This window comes from Eschrichtius robustus, chromosome 9, assembly GCF_028021215.1.
Source record: "Eschrichtius robustus isolate mEscRob2 chromosome 9, mEscRob2.pri, whole genome shotgun sequence".
NCBI lineage: Eukaryota > Metazoa > Chordata > Mammalia > Artiodactyla > Eschrichtiidae > Eschrichtius > Eschrichtius robustus.
The window spans coordinates 7,806,851-7,822,884 of NC_090832.1; the positions used below are offsets into that span (position 1 = coordinate 7,806,851).

At 57.4% G+C, this 16,034-nt stretch overlaps 1 protein-coding gene across 1 annotated transcript in view; it reads right to left on the minus strand.

The window, feature by feature from the left end:
- Positions 1-9,680: 9,680 nt before the first annotated feature.
- The window catches only part of IGF2R (insulin like growth factor 2 receptor), a 117,139-nt gene continuing 110,785 nt past the window's right edge, over positions 9,681-16,034 (minus strand). The window contains exons 45-48 of the mRNA XM_068551491.1: positions 13,908-14,094; positions 13,276-13,428; positions 12,233-12,302; positions 9,681-11,502 (exon numbers count right to left, since the gene is read on the minus strand). Coding sequence (XP_068407592.1) covers positions 11,104-11,502; positions 12,233-12,302; positions 13,276-13,428; positions 13,908-14,094 — 809 coding nt within the window. The 3' untranslated portion in view covers positions 9,681-11,103. The remainder of the gene's footprint in view (positions 11,503-12,232; positions 12,303-13,275; positions 13,429-13,907; positions 14,095-16,034) is intronic.

Consider the following 16,034-nt stretch of genomic DNA (forward strand, 5'->3'; position numbering starts at 1 on the left):
ACAAATGCAGGGGCTGCCAGTACACCGTCTCGTTCCTGGGACCCTCGCCTCTTCACTCCGTGGACAATGGAAGCTGGCCACCGGCTGGTCTGGCAATACAGCCCGCCTCAGGGGGCTGCAGCTCTGCAAACCCCCTCCCTGCCTGGACTGAGCGCTCACTGCGGGGGAGGGAAGGAAGAGGGTGGCGGGCGGACCTCCGCAAGGCAGGGCCTCGGCACGCCCAGGCCAGGCGCTGAGTGAGATAATAGAAACTATATCTTGGTCTGCCCCCACCCGCCCTGTTCCTGGCAAGGGGCCCCTGAAACCCTTGACACTTCCTAGCGATAGGAGTGTCTTCTGTTCAGCGAGGTGGCCCCAGGTGGGCTCCTGGATGGCCCCTGGCCTCAGGAAAGACCAAGCCGTGATTAGAGACTTGGAACTTTCAGCCCTGCCCTCATTCTCTTGAGCAGGGAGAAGGGCTGAAACGGGGGTTCATGGCGACGACGTGGTGAAGTGTCCATTAGAACCCCAGCAGCCGGGGTTCAGAGCGAACACACCCACACGCCCCAGCCCCATGGGGACAGCAGCTCCTGCTCTGGGACCCTCCCCGACCTCGCCTGTGTATCTCCTCTTCTGGCTGTTCTTCTGATTCTTCACCATATCCCCTAATAAACTGGTGAACGAATAATGTTTCCCTGTCTTCTCTGAGCCGCTCTAGCAAATCACTTGAATCCAAAGGTCATGGGACCCTGATTTACAGCTAAGTCGGACAGAACTGTGGGTAACCTGGGGACCTAACAGTGATTGGCATCTGAGGGGCGGGGGCAGTGTCGTGGGTCCGAGCCCTTAACCTGCGGGGTCTGACGCTCTCTCCAGGTAGATGGTGTCAGAACTGGGCTACACTGTGGGACACTCAGCTGGTATTGCAGAGAAGTGCTTGGCGTGGGGAAAACACCCCACATTTGGTGACCAAAAGTGAAGTGTCCTGTGCGAGGAGCGAAGGGGCCTCCCGGGAGCAGGGAGAGCTGGGTGTTCCCTGCATTGGAGGAGGCTACTGGGGTTTTCTAACACAACCAGCCCCAAACGCACGGGCTGCCCTGACATGAGTCCTCGGCTTGGGAAGCAGCCAGGGTGCGATCCTCCTCCCAACACGACCTCGGGAGGAAGCAGGACCCTCCCTGCCCCCGCCTCCCCGGCCAGGCCGGACACCACTGCCCACTTTTCTCTGGGGAGAGAGCAGCCTCCCGGCTCTGGGCAGGGGCGCCCTCCGGCTCTCCGTGGCCTGGGAGATCTTTGTTCCTCTTAGACTGGAGAGCAGATAGGCCCTCCCCTCGCCCTGCATCACTCCCTCCCCCCGTCTCCCAGCCCCTGGTCCAGGTGCACATCGGGGTGGCCGGGTCCTCCTGGGCTCAGATTGCAGAGGGCAGAAGCGACCAAGGCCCGTGGGTAAGTGCCAACTGGGAAAGGCCGGTGCGACCATCCTCACTGGCCTCTCGGGTGACGGGCCAGGCTCCTCACTGATCTTGATATTTACGTGATCTTGTGAGAACCCTCGAGTTACCCACGTGTTATCGAGACAAGAAACCAAGGCCCAAGAGGTCAGTCCCTTGTCCACTGTCATGCTGCTGGCTCTCGGCCAATTCTCAAGAAATCGATTCACTGAAAGCCCCAGGGCCAGTGACCAGTGACCAAGTTTCCAGGACTCTTGTGCTGCCACTCAACTTGCCCAACGGCCAATGAAACACAGATTTCACGCAAACATGCTTCTTTTGTTCCAGGACAGTTCACCCCAGGCCTTGGGACCTCCCGAGGCCTTGGAGGTAAGAAGAGAGGCCGGGCTCCCCTCCGGGAAAACAGAGAAGGCAGAGGCGTCAGGGGCAAGCCCAGATCTGCAGGTGGAAAGCCGGCCACCAGGGCTCCCGAGGTTCAGGTGACCCTCACGGTGGCGTGACTTCACCACGACCGGGCTGACTTTCCAGAAGGGCTGTGGGAGAACGGGCCTGCCCGCCACCCTGCGATCCCGGCCCCGGAGGCCCCGCTCCTGCCGCCACTGGGCCTCCTCCTCCCGGGCTGTGCTGCAGCGGGGCGGGGACGGGGTGGGCCGCGGCTGTCGCGGCACCGAACCCCAGGGTCGCTGTTTCCCTCCCCGTGCTGTCAGGAGGGGACCGTCCTGGAGGAGCAGACCTCTCCTCTCGGCCCCTGACCCCGGCACCTTCTTCCAAGGCAGCACCGCTCAGTAAGGCCATTAGGGGACAGGTGTTATCTACACCGAGGAGCACGGAAACGGCCAGAAGCGTGGGAACAGCACGGGAGCCCGCCGTGAGGCTCCGGCCTGGCCATCAAAGGCCCAGCCTTTCTTAGGGCCACGGACTGTCCCTCACACCCCAGGCTCCTCCCCGAAGCCAGCGGCCGGCTCTGATGGCTCCGCTTTGCCTGCACCCAAGCCACTGACACAGAAGGCTGCCACCCAGGATGCTCCCGCCCAGGCCTCAGTCAGCGGACAGAGCAGAGGAGCCCTCGGCCTCCACCTTCTCCTCCAGGGACCGGGACTGTCCTCCCAATGGCTTGCGTCTGCCTCAGCTGCCCATGACAGCCTTCTTGTCCTCACCTGTCCCAGGACACAGGCAGCAGAAGCCGGGCATTATTAAATCCCTACCTACCCTCCCCACCTCCAGAGCTCAGAGGGCTGAGCGCGCACAGATGCCGCCACTGAGGCTGGGGCTCCTGGGACGGGGGCCGGCCCACGAGTGCAGGCAGGAGCCCGTTCCGTTCTATTCCTGATGACACTCCAACATTCCAGGGCGGGGTAGCCTCGCGACACGGTGTGGAAGCCTCGTCCAAGAGAAGCCGCCCTGCCAAAGTAGAGCACCCACTGTCTGCCAGGCTCTGCTCTGGGCACTGAGGACGCAGCAGTGAACAAACAAACAAACATCTCAGAGCAGAGATCTGTACTCAGCAAGGGAAACGCTGGACTGTATCATAGTAGGTGGGACGTGCGACGGAGAAGATCTTGAGCAGGAAGGTGCGGGCTGAGACCGCAGAACCAGCGGTCAGGGATGGCCTCTCAGAGGTGATGTGAGCCTTGAGGGAGGGAGGAGGGCGAGCCCTGTGGACAGAGGAAGAGCGTTCCAGAGAGAGGGGCCGGCAAGAGCAGAGGCCCGGCGGGCTTAGCGAGGAGGCCAGCAGGACTGCCGGAGAGCCAGCGGAGGGAGCAAAAGGACAGACGCCGGAGGGGCCATGGGCCAGGGCACGGGGCTCTGCAGGCCCCGCCAGGACCGGGGCTTTACCCTGCAGGCCCCGCCAGGACCGGGGCTTTACCCTGCAGGCCCCCGGAGACAGCCTGCGCCTGAGCAAGAGGCCGGGCCCAGGTGGCTGGGATGGAAAGAAGCAAACTCAGGATATGATTGAAGGTAGAGAGGAAAGGATTTGCTGACGGACTGGGTGTGGGTATGAGAGCAAGCGAAGAGTCCAGAGGCACCAAGGCGTTTGGCCTGAGCATCTGAAGGACTGGCTTGCCCTTAACCGAGGGGACTAGTCTGGGGGCTGCTGTGAATCGGGCCACGTCCGAAGAGCGTGTGGACAGTGCATGGGAGAGGGGCTTTGGAGTCAGCGAGCCCGTTCAAAGCCCGCCTCCATCAGCACCAAGCTGTACGCTACACATCTTCTAAGCCTTAATCCTCACGACTGCAAAATGGGTCTGCACCTGCCCCACCCCATGGCGCGGCTGTGCGGACCAGAAAGCCTGGGGCGGGAGGTAAGCTTTTCTGTAAAGGGCCCCCGTGGTAAACGCCCGGGCGTAGCGGCCTTTCTGGGCCGTCTGGTCTCTGCAGCTGCTCCGCTTCAGTCCAAGCGCCAGCGCAGCCCTGGATGAGACGTAAATGAACACGTGCACCCAGCTCCCCATAGAGCTTCATTTCGGGACGTGGAAATTTTCGTTTCATCTAATTCTCATGTGTCACGTAATATTCTTCTTCCTTTAATTTTTTTCGACCATTTAAAAACATAAACCCCATGCTTAGCTTGCAGGCTGAACCAACTCAGGTGGGACACAGCAGATGGACTTAAAGCTCAGGCCTTGGGTCAGGGTGAGCGGTCAAAACAAGCTGTTGTTATGACAGCAGGGGAGAGAGTCCGATGACTCCTCCTGGTTGTGCGCAAATGCACAAATTCCCCCTCTTGGATGACATGCGTTTTCCAGGCTGGTCTCTGGTGAAAATCCAAAACAGAGAAAAAGAAGAGACAGTTAAGGGAATTCCCTGGCGGTCCAGTGGTTAGGACTCCTTGATTCCATTGCAGGGTGCATGGGTTCAATCCCTGGTCAGGGAACTAAGATCCCACATGCCATGGGGCCAAAAACAAAAAAACAAAAAAACATTAAATTAAATTAAAAAAAGAAAAGACAGTTAAGAGACTCAGGACCATGGGACTCAGAAACACTCTATTTTGCTCACAACTGCCAAGCTGCACTGTGCCCAGCAAATAGAAAGCATTCAAGAAAACAGTTCTTACATTGATGACTGGATCTAATTTTACGGGTGTGCCAGCACTGTGTGTGTGCATGTGTGTGCACACGTAGGGGTGCCCCTAAGGGGTGTTCAGAGGGTCCCAGGAGCCCGGCCTGAAAAGCGTCTGTGTTCTCCACCTCCTGAGTGCACTGTAGCTTCTGTTCCCAGTTAGGGGCTGAACTGAGCTCTCCCACCCCAAACTCACATGCCGAAGCCCTAACCCCAGTACTTCAGAATTTGGAAACAGGGTCTTTAAAGAGGTAATCAAGTTAAAATGAGGTCAGTAGGTTGTGCCTTAAACTTATACATAGAGTTTCTTATTTATATAGAGGAGATTAGGACACAGACACACACAGAGGGCAGGGCGACCATGTGAACACCCAGAGGAAGGCGGCCGTCTGTAAGCCAAGGAGAGAGGCCTCAGGAGGAACCAGCCCTGCCAACACCTTGACCTCAGACCTCCAGCCTCCAGGACTGTGAGAAAATTAATTTCTGTTGCTTAAGCCCCGGTCTGTGGGCCCTTCTCTCCCACCAATGCACTGAGCGCGGACCAAGCACCAGCTGTTACTTCTCAGTCTCCATGCTCACCCAGTAAAGCAGGAAGCACTCTCTCCTCACATGAGAATCCAAGCTAAGCAACTAACTAACTTGCAGGAGCTACTTGGATTCAAAGCCAACGCCAAGCCTGACCCCTCCCTTCACAACCTACCCACCGGCCACCTCCAGCCTCATTCGCACCCGTGAACTGGCCTCTGAGGGGCTAGTATACACGGGCAGTTAAGGGCGCAAATCCTGAGCCAGAAGAACTTGGTTCAAATGCCATCTCCGTGGTTCACCAGCTGTGACCTTAGACTGACTGCCTAACCCTCAGGGTCTCAGTTTTCCATCTGCAAAATGGGATACCAGGAGTATCCACTCCACAGGGTTGCCATGAGGATTAGATGAGTTGGTATCTGTCAACTGCCTGGCACACAGTTAAAGATGTATCCACGCCAGCTGCCACCCCAGGGCCCTGCACCTGTGGGCACAACTGTAACCTGCACCGTGACTCAGGAGGTGCGCTAGCGTCTCTCATGGTACCTGGCCTGAAAGACTTTTCAGGACTGTTTGCATGGATTTTCTGCATAGCGTTTTCAGGAAATCCCAGGAAAGGCAACTGGCGTGGACCATGACGGGCATGAAAGGCAGTGAGAGGTCACGTAGGGCAGCCTGGCCTAGGGGCCGGCGCCCCGCACAGCCATGGGGTCCCCCTCCACGTGTCTCATCACTGCCCGGCTGCTCTGGGAGGCTGTGAGCTCCTGGAGGCCAGAGGCTGGGCGTCTGGTCTCTGGATTAATTCCTGTATCAAAGTACCACGGGCTGGGTGGCTTAAGCAACGGAAATACATGGCCTCACAGGTCTGGGTGCCAGAAGTCCAAAACTCAGGTGTCGGCAGGGTTGGTTGCTACTGAGGGCCGAGCGAAGGCTGCCCCAGGCCTCCGTCCTTGCCCTGCGGATGGCCGGCTCCTCCCTGTCTCTTCACACCTTTTCCCACGGTGCCGTCTGTCCCTGTGTCCAAATTTCCCCTTTTTATAAGAACACAGCCCTAGTGGGTTAGGACTGACCCCACTGACCTCGCTTGATCACCCCAGTAAAGACCCTGTCTCCATGTCACATTCTGAGGTACTGGGGTTAGTACTTCAACATGTGGATTTTGGGGAGACGAGATTCAACCCGTAACAACGTCTATACCCCGGCATTCAAATGTGGGGAAATAAATGAAGGATGGGGTCAGAGCACCATTTCAGTGGTTCCAGTACAGCGGTCCATTGGTATCCACAGGAGCTGGTGCCAGGGCCCCCCATGTGTCCTGAAATCCGGGGACGCTCAAGCCCAGAGTCACCCTCCTCCATACTCACAGCTCCGCACCCACGGATTCGGCCAACCACAGAGCGTGTAGTACTGTGGTATTTATTGAAAAAAATTCGCGTCTAAGTGGACCCCTGCAGTTCAAACCCGTGTTGCTCAAGGGTCAACTGTACTTCAAGATCAGGGCTCAGGGTCAACTTCTTGGGGAACTTGACCCCAAGGAGAGAGAAGTACTGGGGCGACACAAATGGCGGGGGCAAGGCGGGGGGAGGGAGCGGAGGCTTCCTCTGGGGAGGGCAGGTCTGACGTAGCGGGTGCCCACTTGGCCTTGTTGTCATTAATCAGCAACGGTGTGTTCTCGAACAGACAACCCACGACCCTGCTCCTCGGGACTGTCGAGAGAACAACAGAGCCGTGCCCATGGTGACAGCACCCTCAGTGGGCTGTGCACGCCCCACCAGGTCCCCCAAGGGGACACGGGCCAGCATCCAGGGACTGCTGCGTGCCGTTCCCCTGCTCGGAGACTCACCGGCCACGTTTCCTACTGTAATTTCGCCCAGCAGTGTCTCCTTCTAAAGACTCTCTGAGAAGCCTCATAGCAACAAAAGCCATTTACCTTTCATTCAGCGTTTTCCAAACTTTCTTGAACATAAGTCGTTTCCAATTTTTGCAGAACATCTGTCATAATCACATAGAACAAGTGTTCCGTGGGGCGCACTTCGGGAAATGCCGCTATACGACAATCCGTCCGTATGCCAACGCGATCTTCTCGTTCAGGTGTGATTTCGTTCATCCTGAGCCCCTCGCCTCCTGCCCCGTGCTTCCAGAACGAGTCCCAAAGCCATGAGGTGGGCAGAGCAGGACAGGCCTCGTCCCAGCGGCAGGGGAGGCGAGGGCGTCCCTGAGGGGAGAGTGACCGTCAGGCGTGTCAGAGCGCCATCAGGATGAGGAGGGTGACCTCACGTGTCAAGGTCACCAAAGTCAAAGAAAGGCTGAGGAACTTTCCAGACGGAGGGAAACTCAAGAGAGACACGGCAACTGAATTGGACAGGATTCTGAATGGGGTCCTCTTAGTGAAAACGGCGTTGTCATGACAACTGGCAGGCCCACGTGGGTGTTCTGGGTCCGGAGGGCGCATTGTGCTCGTGGGGGGTGACATCCTGAGGGGCCTGGGATGACAAGGCACCAGGGAGGCAGCTCACTCTCGCACAGTTGAGGGAAAACAGTTCTTGGTCCTGTATGTTCAAATTCTTTGTATGTTTTGTCAACTTCTTTTTTTTTTTTAATTTGCAGCCAAGGGTCACAAGGTCTGCCTGGGAACCTGACCCTCTACGCACCCACCCCACGGGATCCGGCACCCACGTCACCTCCCTGCTCTGGTGGAACGAGGCTTGCTCCCCGGGCCGTTTTCTCCAGGACGGCGCTGAGACCAGCTGCCGGGTGACCTGCATTGTCACCTTGTCCAGGGGGGACGACCAGCAGGACCACTCAACTTTGCTTTCCTCTAACTCCGTTGAGTATCAAAGTAACAGTATAAATTTCACTGAATTTGATTCACAAACTGGTCAAAACAAAATAGAAAAAGAGGTAAAGAAATATGAGTAACTAATAATTCACGGCCTAACTGTGGCCTTTCCCTCTGTGTTTAGGGGAAACACTGTATTTCCCCCAGGGTGGTACTGACAGCGACTGCCACGGGACTCTTCAAGTTCCAGGACTGTTCCAGCCTTACCTCTGCAGCCCCTCCAGCCCCTCCGTCCCCGAGCACACGGCGGCCTGTCTCCGGGCCCACCCCAGCCCAGAGAGGAGCTGCAGGACCACCCGGCCAGGCCACCCCGCCCGGGCTTTGTGCAGCGAGCCACCCCGGGTACCCGTCCTTCCAGGAGGCACAGCAGCTCAGCTTGCCTTGAGAGACGCCGGCCCCACGTCAGCCACGTTCATTTGGGGAAATAAGAAGTCATGTCGTGAAGTCAGAGTCGCGGGGATTCTCCGAAGCTGGTGAAGGGGGTTTTGTCAATCTAAGCTGGCCAGTACCTTCCGCTCCCGAGGCACACCATCCCCTTGTGACCTGATCCCCTGGACGGGAGCTAAGACCTCCATGCCCGCTTCTTGAACTGGTACAAAGGGACCAAAGAATTCCTTCTGAATGCCCGGGCAGCAGTCGGCCTCCCTAAAGGAATCCTCGGATATCAGCCTACGTCAGAGGTTGGGGGAGAACTGGATTCAGCTGCGTTTAGAACGCTCTTGGCAGGAGCCGCGTTTCCACTCTCCCGTGGATTTCCTGGGCCCAGGGTTTGCCTACACCGTCCTGACCCTCCACTTATCCCATTCCTCCACCATTCAATGGACAGTCTCAAAAAAGCGGGGGGGGGGGGGGGCTTAAAAAATTTGGTCAAAAGGAAACTAATTACAATCTTAAAAGATTCTAATTCCTATTTGCTGCCAGGGAGCGGTTTCCTAAACTACCTGTGACCACAGCTGGCACGGACTGTTCGTCTGTTTGCAGGGGCTCAAGAAAAGAGCCTGAGCAAAAGCTTCACGCACACGGTCACTTCCCCATCCCTCTGCGGCCGGCACGAGCTGGGCACCAGGCAGGTGGCCCGAGGTGCAGACAGAGAGCTTCCCCACCATCAAGTTTACCAGCAGGGCCAGTGAGCACCTGCAAGTGCCCCTCCGGACAGAGAGGGCCTCCTGCGTCTTAGCAGGAAGGGAGTGGCTTGGAGAACAGCCCCCTGGACACAGTGTCCGATGACCAGCAACTCTGGCGTCACAATGTAAACCTTTATAAGACCCCAGAGTGTCCGTCTCAGGAGAGACATTATAAAATCCTTAAAAATAAAAAAAAAGTCACCCCAATTGGAAATAATCAGAAAATGAGGTGGGAAGGGTGCTAACTCCGAGAAGTCCAGTCATTGACATTGACATTGACATTGTAGTAACCCCGTTTGGTCTGCTTTCACATTAATATCTAAGAAGCTCTCATTACGTGTCAGTAATTTCAGATGGAAACCAAATCTGTGCAAGAGAACCCCTCCTGCCCCCATGTTAGCTTGGGCTGAGCACCAGGATGCTTTCTGGTAGCATGGGATCTGCACGCACGGTGGTTGTTTTGGTCACAATACCCTTTCTCGGAAGGAGGAAGAATCAGGTGTGGACGAAGCTGACAGAAGCCCGGGGGCCTCGGGTGAGCACCGACACGCAGGGAGACTCCAGAGAGAAAGCTGATGTGCTGCTCGTGAAGGGTCGGCTGCCATCCGGACATGTAACAGGAGGCACAGAGATGGCATTGGGCGTGGCAACTAACCAGGCAGCTTTTCACGCTCATGGGGAAAAAGCAGGAACAACCAGTTAATAATTTATCTTTTATTCAAATTGTTGAATACTTCATATTACAGTAAATTTGATTGAAAAAAAATGAGGAAAGAAATCAATTTTTAAAAATACACTCATGTTGAAATCAAATAAGCCAGCCAAATGGAGTACAAACCAAGGAACCTTGTAGGTTGGTTTGCTTTCCAGGATATGAATACCACTGAGTCTATATACAGTTCTATAATGCAAGAAAAGTCATTCATTAAACACTTCAAGAAAGGAGCCAACAGCCGGGAAGGACAGTGGTCTCGCCCTCCCGTCCTGCAGACTGAGAGGCCGGCCTTGGCCGACCCCCCTCCCCACCCCACCCCCGAGCAGGAATCCACGTGCAACACTAGGGGCGAGAATCTGGCCCACTGGCTTTCATGCAATTTCCGTGAGTCACGCACTGTGCAAATTAAGGCTTCTTATAGGTCGAACAGTTGATAAACACTTTTTTCTTAAAAAAAAAAAAAATAAGCACAGTAAAGGTGGTTATCATGAGAACCTGAAGAGGTGAGACCTACACCCCCAAGTCCGGAGAAAAGTCTGACATCTCAACTCCATTCTCTCTCTCTCACACACACACACACACGCACGCACGCACGCACGCACGCACAAATCAATCTTTGGGTGGGTTGTTTGACTTCACCAGCTGGCGGAAGAAATACTGATAACTGTGCTCTGTGCGCCTAGGACTGAAGACGTCATGCAAAAAGCTGCAGCCGTTACTGACCGGAGGCAGACAGCAGGCAGACCCTCCAGAGCCCAGGCACTAGGGACCCACACGTGTGTGTGTGTGTGCACGCACGCGCCCTTACGAGACAGGAGCAAAAGGGAAAAGAGAGAGAACGGCAGAGTCTAACCTAGAGGGCATGTCGTGGAGTTCAAAACCTCGCATGGAACCACCCGACCGCCCCAACAGCCTCCCTGCTAAGGGATGGACAGATAGATTACCCCCTGCCGGCAGGAAAAAACTGTTGTCGTTGTTGTTGTTTTATTCCTTTTTCCCAAACCTGAGTAATTGTCAAAGTCAATAAATAGGAGGAGAGAATTAAATGCTAAACTATGATGATCAAACACCCTACAGGGCCTAAAGCAGCAAGGGTTTTCCGCAAACGCAGCCCTCTGCTCCGAGACGCGTCTGGCCCGGGCGCGGTAGGAGGCGCCCGGCGGCCACGTCCCGTGCGAGGACTGGGGACTAAACACGGGGCCCCGGCGCCACCCTCCAGCGGCTGGAGCGATGCCCCATCCCGGTGACCACAGAGAGCGGCACCCGCCTCCTCGCCCTCTCCCCCATCACCAGAACTCTTCCCTTTCGAAACAGTTTTTGTTAAAGGCAAAAATGACAGAAGCATCACGGAGTCGAAGTCGTATTTGGTTGGAGGGGCCGGCGGAGTCGCCGAGCGCACCCCGCGGTCTAGATGTGCAGGAGGTCCTCGTCGCTGTCGTCGTGGAAGGAGCTCACGGGCTTCTGCGCGGCCCGGGGCCTCCCCCTCCTGGCCTGCTCCACGCTCACCAGCCCCACCCGGTCGTCCGCTTGCTCCCGAAGCGCCTTCCTCGGCGGGGGCCTCAGCGGGTGCACGCCTTCAGCCCCGGCCCCTCTGCCCGGGTGCACTTTCACCTCCGGGAGGGTCAGCACCTCGTCCTCGCTGTCCTGGTCGTCCCCGTGCAAGGAGGTGAGGGCTTCGGCTTTCACGGACTTGGTAGTGACGTGGCCATTCTCCTGCCCCTCCTTCCCGGGCCTCGGCGACGGCAGCTGGATCTCTTCCATCAGCCACTCAGTTTCATTCTCGTCCGCCTCTTCCTCCTTGTTCACCTGCCGGGACACAGCAGAGACCGTGGGTCCGCCTGAGACCTCGTGGGCCTCCTCTGGCCCCCTCCCTCCATGACCCACCCAGAGGCGGGGCCCTCTTCCCAGCCCACCGCAGCCATCACCGTCCCGTGTTCCCCCCTCAGGGAGAAGGGGAGGGCTGGCGACTGCCAGCTCCTGCTGAGACCCAACCACGGCAGATGGTGTCAGGAGGCAGGAAGGCGGCCAGCGACAAGGCGGCGGTGCCGGGGGACGGGGCCCCTCTGCTCCAGGGGCCCTCGGGCAGCAGGGACAGGAGCCGCGCGGGGGATGCGAGGATGAGTGTAGTTGAGGGAAGGCTTCCAGAAAGCAGCTGGCAGCACACGCAAGAGCCACGAGTGCATTTAGGCCCTCTGGCCTCAGTTTCTAGACAGTTATCCTAAGGAAGACATCCAAATGCCAGAGGCACAGAAACCTTCATTACTGTCTTTTTTTGTAGAATAGCCAAAAAAGTAGAAGTAAGCTAAATACTAAACGCTGTAAGAAATCAGCTGCAACCACAATGAGAAAAACTTGAAGGAAAAAGAACAAAACGTGTGTTCGGCTTAAGAGCAGAGGGACGTTTTCCCTTTGTCCATTTCAAACTTCCCGCGATGACAGGTTCCTGTAGTCGCTGACCGACATCATGACAACAGTTCGGTCGCGTGCGTGCGTGCGCGCGTGCGAGTCGCCCAAGACCTCGGCAGGCATCAATTACCTTCGAGTATTTGTAGGACACGCTTGCGCTTCTCCGACAGCAGCTGGTGATCTTGCTCATCACCGTCTCCCTGGAAGGAGCCCCACGTTACTCCAGGCTGGAGCCACGCCCCCTCCGGCTCCCGAGTGCCCGCCACCAGGGGGCTGCAGCCCCAAGAGCGAGCGCTCCCTCACCCCACCGCAGCAGGGCTGTAAACCAGTTCAGCAGGAAGAACGCTCTAGAGTCAGACAGACACAGATCCAAATCCTGCTCCCCATTTTCAGGGTGTAAGAAGGGTCAGAGTGGGTTTCCCAGCCCTTGTCCTTCTGCTTTTTCACGTCAATACGACGACCCACACCTTCCTGCCACCCCAGGGCTGCGCTGAGATTACTGGGCCAAGGGACGAACGCAGGGCCGGCTCATACCCAGACCTCCCGCCCCGATCCTGCGTCCCACTGACGGCCTCTCAGGGTCGGAATGGCTGCGGTCAGCACTCCCCGACCCTCTCTCCTTTGCCTCTGGCTCCTCGGGCAGGTGAGAGAGGCAACAAGGCAGCCCCAGAGCTGGACCATCCCTGCGCTCTGGACAGGGCTGACCACACACAGAGCCCTGGGCCTCATTCATGCGTGACATGAAATCTGCTGGACGGTCCTGCTGCCTGTGAGTGACAAGACCTTTCACCAGCAAAGGGGAGCCAATGGAGGAGGTGTCACACCCGGTACCTCACAAATGCTCCCCTTTTAAAGGGCAGACAAGTCTGCTGATCAGAGGAAAGTCAGCTCGTGACAGGTGTTTAACTCTCTGTCCATCTGTGGACACGTGCAGAGAGCCACATCCTGGGAACAGGCGGGCCAGGCCAAGGCCCGCAGAGCATCTGCCACGTGACCTGACAGGGTCCACAGCCCTGGTCAGACAGGACACATCGCCACAAGGACGCAGACGTTTACAAAACACAGCTCTGGGGACCGCTTCCACACTTTGGCTGCTGATGGGCTCAAAAAAAGGAGCCCAGATTCCGACTCTGAACCACTGGCCGGTCCCCTGGCCCACTCCCCTCTCCTTACCGGCGCTCCTTCTTATGCAGCAGCAGGGCGAGCAGGCAGCCGGTGAGCGCCACCAGCAGCAGGCTGAGCACGGCCCCCACGGCCTGGCTCCGCTCCGAGAGCCCCTTGCGCTCCTGCACGTCGTCCCCGGCGCTCTCGCTGTCGAAGCCCACCCTGCGGGGAGGCCACACCACTCAGCCACCGCCACCGCCAGTGCCTAGTGAGGCCCAGCTCGGGCGGTGGCCCTGCCTTCGCAGCCCCCCGCAGCGAGACGAGATCCACCAGAGGTGGAGGACAACAGCGGGCAAACGCCTCTGATGATGAGACTGAGGCAGGAGGACGGGGAAGGGCGATCCTCCGGCCACACGGCCCTTCGCCACTAAGGGGACGAGAAAAGCCGAGCTTTGGGCAACACGCCTCCCCCAGGCCTCGCTGATCCCGCTGCAGGGCCCCGAGGGCACAGAGGCGCTTCTGGAGCAAAGACTCAGGGACACGCTGGCCGCCCTTGTCTCCCGGGAACACAGCTCTCTTCTCTGGGAAGAAACAGTGATCACAGCCCAGGTAACAGCTTCTCCCTCCCAACAACTCATCTTGGGACACAGCCTCAACGCTCCTGGAGTTAAGGGAACACCGTGGGGCAGAACCCCACTTACCCCAGAGGACACACAGCAGAGGTGTACCAGGAGAAGAGGTACTGGCAGTCGGCGGTCTCGTGGCTGAACTCGGGGATCCCGTCCTTCACCAAGGGGTCACAGTGGAAGAAGATGGTGGAGGAGACAGATTTCGTCTTGTCTTTTCCACACTTGGAGGAAGAGGCAAACACCACATCCAGATCGCCATCTGTCAACAAGGCAGGCACACATACAAGCACAGCACCATTACCATTGGTGTTTCAGTAGTGGGCCAAGTTTACTTTTCCATAGCCTGTAAAAAGTTTGCAGAGACTTAAATTCAGACGTAAGGGTCCTTCATCAAATGTCCCAGATGAGCTCTCACAGACTGCTCAACACACATTATGGGGCCCCTGCCCTAAGTCAGAATGTGGGAAAGACTTGAACCTTGCCCAAAAAGAGGTCTGGCCTTTGTCCTCAGCTAACAATATGATCTGGAGGCGGGGCTGCCTACACGGAATCAGTCCACCTGGAGACCGAGCTTGACCAACCAACCAACCAGCCAGTCAACCAACCCACCAGTCAACCAACGAATCAGTTAACCAACCAACCAGCCAGTCAGCCAACCAACCAACCAGCCAGTCAGCCAACCGAGTGATCAACCAGTCAAGCCTACACAACGAAGCCCCAATAAAACCTCTGGACACTGAGGGATGGGCGGGCTTCCCTGGTCAGTTCCTGAGCTTGTGTGTGTGTGTTGTCACGTTTATGCTGGGAACACAACACGTCCTGATTCCACAGGGAGAAGACAACAGAAGCGTCCGGCTCCCCCCCAGACTGCACCCTACACACTCCTCCCACGGGCCGGCTTTACTCTGTATCCTTTCACTGTAACAAGCTGTAAGCATGACTACACAGCTCTTAGCTCTGAGCACCCCTCTAGTGAGTTATCACATCTGAGGCGGAGACGGAGCCCCCTGAACGTGCAGCTGCTGTCAGAAGTGAGAGGCGCCTGTGCGGACTCTGCCTTGTGTGGACAGCTTCGTGGCTGGAGACTCAAACTCCTCACGACCGGCCACCACTGGAGCACCGGGGAGCGCAGCGTGTGCAGCGACACGCCCGAGGGCAGCCGAGACCCGGCCCTGCGGGCTGGGCTCGGGAAGACCCCGCGCGTCCTCACTCATAACCGGCTGGGCCGTGACCCGAGTGGGCTGTCCCCCAGGCTGGAACGAGGGCACAAACTGGTGAGCCGGTGAGGGGCTGAGGTGGCAGCTCTGAATCTCAGCCAGAATCTCAGCCAGAGACGGGCTTTGCGGCTTCCCACTCTTGCCCACTCGGATGAATGCGGACTCGTGAAGGGCGTTAAACTGCATTCTTCCTGAAATGTGGACGAAGGCTTAAAACTAAACCTACTTCCTAGCGCTGGTGAATGAAGGCAGAGAAAAGGTCCGAAAATGATTTCATTAACCAAGAATAAATAACCGTGCGCACACAGGTGTGTGTGTACACACATACACGCAGACACACGCACCCCCTGAAGCTGGGGGGCCGCAGGAGGCCAGCTAGACTAGACGCAGGCCTCGTGGACGCGAAGGTTCTCACTCCAGTGGCCGGGCCCCTGACCAGGGCTGTGGCGTGGAGCCTGACCACTGCTGCAGGCGCACCAGCAGCAGCAGTGCCCCTGGTGTGAGGAGAAGCGAGCACGGAGCTGGGACAGGCCGGAGGAGGAGGACGGGGCGGGCGGAGGCAGTCCAGCAGGAAGGCCCGTGGAGAGGCGGCATGGGGCCTGCAGGGGCTCGTGAGTAATCTGATGGCTGGGTCTGGGTGCGTTTGCAGGACCAGCTGCTAATAAAACGGGAGTCTGTCAAAATCTTCCAGGCGGTTTTCAAAAGAGCTTGGACTTTCCTTCTCTGCAGAGCAGTGGCCTTGGAGGCGTTTAAAGCAGCCCTTCAGTCAGTCAACAGACATTTACTAAGCGCTTACTACAGGGCCAGGCCCTGAGGACAGCACCTCAAGAGAGAGGGCCCAACCAGCCACTGCACGACTCCAGCATCCGACCCAGAGTCACTGGAAGAGAACAGAGGACCAGCGGGCTGACTCCATGACAGGGAATCACGGAAGCGAGCCAGACTGACCCGGCAGGTCTCTGCCCAGCCCCCCGTGGGCGCC